At 35.5% G+C, this 7,500-nt stretch overlaps 2 protein-coding genes across 2 annotated transcripts in view; both read left to right on the plus strand.

The window, feature by feature from the left end:
* Window positions 1–7,500, plus strand: part of LOC137649531 (uncharacterized) — a 478,998-nt gene that overhangs the window by 304,440 nt on the left and 167,058 nt on the right. The window lies entirely within an intron of this gene.
* On the plus strand, window positions 1,877–7,157 carry LOC137649865 (uncharacterized). Its single transcript, XM_068382807.1, has 2 exons — window positions 1,877–3,585; window positions 3,988–7,157. The coding sequence occupies exons 1-2, from the start codon at window positions 2,985–2,987 to the stop codon at window positions 7,155–7,157; spliced, it is 3,771 nt and encodes a 1,256-aa protein (XP_068238908.1). The 5' UTR covers window positions 1,877–2,984.

Here is a 7,500-nt window from a genome sequence, read left to right on the forward strand (position 1 = left end):
TGTTTCCTCCCAAAACGTCACTTATTCCATCTATTCAATCTTGTTTTAGGCTTCCTTCTCTTCCTACCATCTGGCACTAACGAATTACAGGATCTTGTCGCTAACCTGCAACTACTACATCTCTCTTAGCCGTGGACATTTCAGTTATTGAAACCAATTACAAACATAATCCCTATTGACCTACCAATTTCTAAACATAGTATCCTTTCTCCTTTATTATACCAAATATAAAAAGAAATCAATGCATCTAATCTCGAAAAAATCAGCTACATTAAATTGCTTTCCCATGAGGTACTATAGTATTTGGTATTGAGGTACTCTCTCTAAAGTTCACCTGATATCATCTAAGTTGTTTATGGAGACGAATAAATACGGTGTGATTCTGGAAATTCGGGGGGGGGGGGGGGGGGGGGTTGTTATGACCAAGGAATCGAATTGTTTGTTGTCACGCATTCTAAAACCTCCAATACTTAGTGTTTTTCATTTTTTTTTTCTTGTATTTAAAACAGCATAAAGATTCAAACCCTACAGTATGTGCCAGGGTACATGAGAAATATCACGCTCGCGGAGCATAAAAGGTGTTATCATTTCTCGCAGCATTCTACAGGAGCTATACAAAATTTAATGGAGTTTTCTCTTTGCATGGGCTCTGGGAACTAACACAAACGCATATGCAAATGTAGACATAAATATAACTTATATATAAACAAATACCTATATATATACATACATATGTATATATATATATATATATATATATATATATATATATATATATATATATATATATATATATATATATATATATATTTATATATATATTTGTGTGTGTTTGTGTGTGCGTGTTTGTGTGCTTGTGTGTATTATATGTGTGTGTATGTTTGACAGGACTGATATATGCATAACCAATTATTTCCATTTCGAAATATTATCATGCGTAAAGAGTTTCAAGTTCCCTCCCTTCATTTCCCAAGATACATAACTATAAATGAATCAAATATAGAAGTAGTGAAATAAATTGAAATAAAGAATAAGTAAAACTATATTGAAAACGGTCAAATAGTATTTGAATATAACTTGTATGAACTGCGAAGATTAAAATCCCAATTTCTGAATTAAGTAAGGAATGCCAGACCAATAAGTGAGAACAATAGGAGGGCCGAATATGATAGGAAATAGGTTACTTTACTTCGTCTGTTTTTCTGGCACTCTTCAGCAATACAGAAGGGAAACCCTACTCTCTATACGACCTTCACAGTCATTTTATCATGTTCATTCCAAGGCATTCAACATTTCACATAGTATAATGATCGTTTATTGTTAAATACACACTATCGAATCACTTAAAAGACACGAAAGTCTTCAGTTCTCTCTCGAAATCCTTGATATCTTCAGTATTTTCGATGTCTATTGTAAACTCTCAGGGCTCAATAATTAAAGGTTCAAGAGCCAACAGTAAACGTATATAAGGATTTCAATAATTTGAAACTATCTGTAACTATTCTCGTGTCAACACAATCTGTTGGCTTCACAATATGTAGCAATTCTATTAGATATTTTGGACGTCCGGTTCTGATAATTTGATGGATTATTGTACATATCTTAAACCCATTTCTCACTTTGATAGGCCGTCAGTGTAAATCACTGTATAGAAAAAATACAATCAGGCAAAGTTTATATAAGCGAAAGAGGAATATATATATATATATATATATATATATATATATATATATATATATATATATATAAGTATGTATATATATATATATATATATATATATATATATATATATATATATATATATATATATTATGACGGAACGTCATAATTATTTAAAAAAACTGAAAAAATTATTAGTGTAAATATGATATTATCGGATGTTTATGTTCAACGCCATCTATTATCAGTTATGTTAACTATTCTACATTATCCTTGGTTTCTTTTCCTTAACTTAGTCATACAGATATTTGTATTCCTTAGCCTTCTTTGCACTTGTAATTTGTGTGTTTCTTTAGAGAACTATTCAGTGCAGTGTTGAAAACATCTCTTTCTTTTGTTTATTATAATTGTTTTTGTGTTTTGTGATATTGCGTGTGAAAGTAATTATATTGGAATTTAAGTTTATTTATTTAAGTATTAAATTACGGATTGTCTTTAGTGTTTAATTAAGTTCCTGCTGGATTGGAGAGGTAATTAAAAGAGGTAATAAAAAGTGGTTAAAACAACAAGTGAAGCAGACAGAAAGAATAATATTTTTGTTGGTGGTGATATTTTAAATTTATGAAGGATAACTTGAGTGATAACAGACCAGTAACATCCCCAAACCTAGCCACCAGGTAAGGTTCACTCAAGCCCGTCATAAGTGGGGGCCTGACCGGGATTGATCTAGTCTTTTTGTTTGTGACTATTAAAGTATAAAGAAACTCAAGAGCATTGTTTATGAAAGTGATTTGTATTTTTATTGGTTTTTTTTTATTGTTTTCTTGCCAATCCAATCCAGCATTTCATATCACACGTACGCTGAATGGTTCTCTCACTCAAAATCGGTATCTGTAAAATAAAGGATATACTAGTAATCAAATATTAATTAGTTGGGTTCTGTGCTATGCTTAGCCTTCTTCTCCCGCCTTATTTTACGAGCCAAAATAAAGGTTCTCTTCTGCCATGAACACTTCTTACATGCATATTGTGCTAATCTAGATATCATGTTTGTGTGCTATCGTGAGACCTTCGATCACTAATTGATCTCGGCCTTTATGTTGGCCATCCAATTTCAGTTAATCCACTTTCAGACTGTGTATTCTATTTGCGGTCTCTTTAAAATTGTCTTGAGAAATTGTTGTAAACTTCATTATTTTTGACTGACATTTAGCTTATTTTTGGTGTCAAATGTGTGAATATTTAAATTAATGGCATAACCTAGTGCGAATACAAAGCATTGATATAATCTCTCTATTAACATTACTTTTGGTAATCCTTCAGAATGTCGTTTAATTTGGAGAAGTTTATGAACGATACAAAAGGAGAAATTTTGACTTTACGTTATGCCAAGAAACAGGAATTATTGTCTGTAGCCCAGAGATGTGATCTTGAGGTCGATCCAAAATATGTGAAAGCTGTCATTATTGATAAAATCCTGCAATTCTTCATAGATGAGGGAATCTTTGAAAATGATGATGAGGACATCGATGAGTTGCGCTCCCTTACTGGAGCATATGCCACCCCTGGAATAGATCCGAAAATAGAACAGTTGCGTCTTCAATTACAATTGCAAAAAGAACAACAGAAAATGGCTGCACTAGAACTTCAAAAGCAACAGCAACTATTGGCATTAGAGTATGAACACAAGTGTAAATTGGCTGAACTAGAGATACAAAAAGAACAGAAGTCGGCAAATATACAGATTAAGCTGAAAACTGATGGAGAGATACCCAGTAAGTTCGACATACTCAAAGCTAAAAAGCTGCTTCCTGATTTTGATGAAAAGGACCCAGAGGTATTCTTTACAACGTTCGAAGACACTGCTAAAACCTTGAAGTGGCCTCAGGAGCAATGGGTAATGGTTGTCAGAAATCAGTTCAAAGGTAAGGCAGCATATGTAATCTCTCAGATGGTTGAAGTAAAGGAGTATGATGTGATTAAAAAGGCAGTTTTAGATGCTTATGCCATCACAGCTGAAGGTTATCGACAACAGTTCCGGCACTTTTACAAAATGCCTTCACAAACTTTTGTTGAATTTTGCAGTGACAAAGTTAGGCAATTTACAAAATGGTTGCAAAAGACAGGTGTTTCAGATTTTGAATCCTTAAAAAATCTTATTCTAATGGAAGAGTTCATTAGGAAATTGCCAGGTAACATTGCTACTTTCATTCTGGAAAAGGGAGAAACAAACTTGTTGAAAGCAGCCAGTTTAGCTGATGATTACTACTTGATTCATAAAACATTTAAACCATTTAATAAGTCTACTTTTTCTCAATCATCCACAGCATATTGTTCCTACTGTAAGCAGGAAGGGCATCACATAGAGAACTGTCCTAATCCTTCGTGCAAGAAGTCTGATGTTGGAAAGAATTCTCCGAACCCTAATAGGAAGGATAATAAGAAAACTTTTCATGTTGCTGCTCAAGAACTTGATGGGGACGTCTTCAAACCTTTTACTTGTAAAGGCACCGTGAATGGTATTCCAGTTACTTGCTTAAGAGATACAGGATCCTCCCAAAGTGTGGTAGCTCTGCCTTCACAGGACTTCAAACTGAGACATGAGTATGTTACTGTTTCGGACCTCAGTACCACCAAATCCATGCCTTTGGCAGAGGTGAATTTACAGTGTCCTTACTATCAAGGTAATGTTTTAATTGCAGTTTCACGAGATCCTTTGCCTTGTTCATCTATCCAGCTTTTAATTGGTAATGATCTTGCAGGGGCCATTGTTAATCCAGTAGTATCTGATCCTGATATTCTTATAGAAAATGAATCAAATAAATTAAATAATGCTGTTATTCAAATGACATCAATTAAACCAATTGTTATAGATAGTGGAAATAGAGTAGAGAAGACATTAGACCTTATAAATATGACCAAATCAAATTTCAAGGACTTGCAAAATAAAGATCCTGTTCTTAAGGATCTTTGGAAGAAAGTTGCAGAGCCAGATGATCATCCCAAAACTCCTTACTTTTATCTTGATAATGATTTGCTTTTTCGACATTTTAGGTCCTCCAAAGCACCAGCAACCACAACATGGTTTGACTGTCATCAACTGGTTCTACCACTCTCTCTAGTTCCAGCTCTTCTTGAATTAGCCCACTCTCATGTGAACCACTTTGGGGTCAACAAGACTTACTCTACCTTAGCTGAAGACTTCTTCTGGCCTGGGATGAAGAAGGACATTCAACAATTTATTAAAGCATGTCATCATTGCCAGACTACTGGCAAACCCAATGAGAGACTTCCACCAGCTCCTCTTCAGCCAATATCCGTACCAAAGTTTCCCTTTGAGAGGATTATCATAGACTGTGTTGGCCCAATGCCTAGGACTAAGCAAGGTAATGAGTATTTACTTACTGTTCTTTGCCCAACAACGAGATATCTCATAGCAGTGCCAATAAAAAATATAAATGCAAAAACTATAATTGGTCAACTTGTCAAAATTTTCACAACCTATGGATTTCCAAAGACATTGCAATGTGATAGAGGCACAAACTTCACTAGTAAGCTTTTTCAACAAGCTATGAGAGAATTCAATATTCATAACATATATGCTTCTGCTTATCATCCCCAAAGTAACGGTGCTCTGGAAAGAGTTCACCAAACTATTAAAAACCTTCTTCGGAAGTACATGCAGGAAACTTCGGAACAGTGGGATAGAGATTTTGATCTTCTGATGTATATTATAAGAAGTGTACCACAAGAGTCCACTGGAGTGTCCCCTTTCGAATTAATGTTCGGAAGAAAGCCCCGAACCACTCTCAGTATGGTGAAGGAAAATCTAATTCATAACAAGGAAGAAGAGATTACCAACATTTTGTCATATCTACAGGAGCTAAAGGATAAAATTATATCACTTCATGTATTTGCTAATACCAATCTTTTGCATTCCCAGGAGAAGATGTCCCGCTTGTATGATAAAAAGGCAAAGCTGCGTGTATTTCAGCCAGGAGATGAGGTGCTTGTATATCATCCCATACCCGGTTCCCCCTTACGTGAAAAATTTATGGGACCTTACAAAGTGCTTCAAAGAATTTCTAAGGTAAACTATGTTCTCTCTACTCCTGATCGTAGACGATCAAAGCAACTAGTGCATGTGAATTTGTTGAAGGCATATCAAGCACCTATTCAAATGGTAAGTCATCTCTCAATTTCTCCTGAGAAGAAAATACTACCACTGGAGGAATCTTCCTCAGAGTTGCTCGTGGTTCTCCCTGACGATGATCAACTAATCAACTGGAAAGAAAACACCAACAGTCAAATTCTAAAATCCTTGCCCAGTTATTTTACAGGAATACCATCTTCTCAGAGAAAATTACTATCACAATTGCTCTCCAGGTTTCATGAAGTATGTTCTGACAGTTTGCAGAGAAGTCAAACCATTCAACATGATATCGTCATCGAGTCAGGTGTTACTCCCATACGCCAGACGTACTACCGTATGGTAGGCAAGAAGTTGGACTCGTTGAAACAAGAGGTACAGTATTTACTAGATAATGACCTTGCAGAACCAAGCACTTCACCATGGGCTTCACCCTGTCTCCTAGTACCTAAACCTAATAATCAACTAAGACTCTGTACTGATTATCGTAAGTTAAATAAGGTAACTGTAAAAGATTCATTCCCATTACCTAGAATCAATGATATCCTTGATAGCATTGGTAATAAGAAAATTCTTACACGGATAGACTTAATGAAAGGCTATTACCAAGTACCTCTAACTCAATCAGCTAAAGAAATCTCATCATTTATAACTCCATTTGGGTTATTCTCTTATAAGGTCATGCCATTTGGTTTAACTAATGCTCCTGCCACCTTTCAAAGGATGATGTCAGAGGTAATAAGAAATATGAAAGACACTTACGTATATCTGGATGACGTGGTGGTAGCTAGTGACGACTGGGACGAACACCTGCAGACCCTCGAAGAACTCTTCCATCGCTTCAGATCTTCAAGGTTAACGGTTAATTTGGCCAAGAGTGCTTTTGGGAGAGCTAAGGTAACTTATCTGGGGCATACAATCGGAGGTGGAAGTATAATGCCCAAAGATGTCAACATTGCAAGTATACTTGATTATCCAATTCCAACAAACAAGAAAGAGTTAAAATCATTTCTAGGAATGACTTCATACTATTCTCGCTTTATTAAGAATTACTCTGAAATCACTGCGTCTTCATATAATTTAACATCTCCAAAGATCTCTTTTTATTGGGAAGAAAAGCATCAACAGCTCTTTAATAATTTGAAAAGAGTATTTATATCTAAACCCATTCTTAAAGCCCCAAATTTCAATCAAGATTTTTTACTCCAGGTAGATGCAAGCAATTCGGGATACGGTGCAGTACTTCTACAGATGTCATCAGCTTGCAGGTCTGGAGATGAGCCGCCACTGGACTACTTGTTTCCAGTATCTTATTTCTCAAGGCTCATTCAAAGGTTCACAAATTAGATGGGCAACCATAGAAAAGGAGCTTTTTTGCCATCATAGCTGCTCTTCGTCACTTTGCTCCATATTTAGAATGCAACCACAAGGTCATCGTCTATACAGATCATCGACCTTTAACCTTTCTGGATAGATCACGACTACTGAATGACAAATTGTTACGTTGGTCGTACTATCTCACAAGATATAATCTTGAGCTCCGTGCGATCCCAGGACATCAAAACAAAATTGCCGACGCATTATCCAGACTTCCTGCTATCTCTCATCCCAGCCATCCTAAGTAGGATGCTCTTTGGGGGGAGGATCTATGACGGAACGTCATAATTATTTAAAAAAACTGAAAAAATTA

This window comes from Palaemon carinicauda, chromosome 11 (genome assembly GCF_036898095.1).
Source record: "Palaemon carinicauda isolate YSFRI2023 chromosome 11, ASM3689809v2, whole genome shotgun sequence".
NCBI lineage: Eukaryota > Metazoa > Arthropoda > Malacostraca > Decapoda > Palaemonidae > Palaemon > Palaemon carinicauda.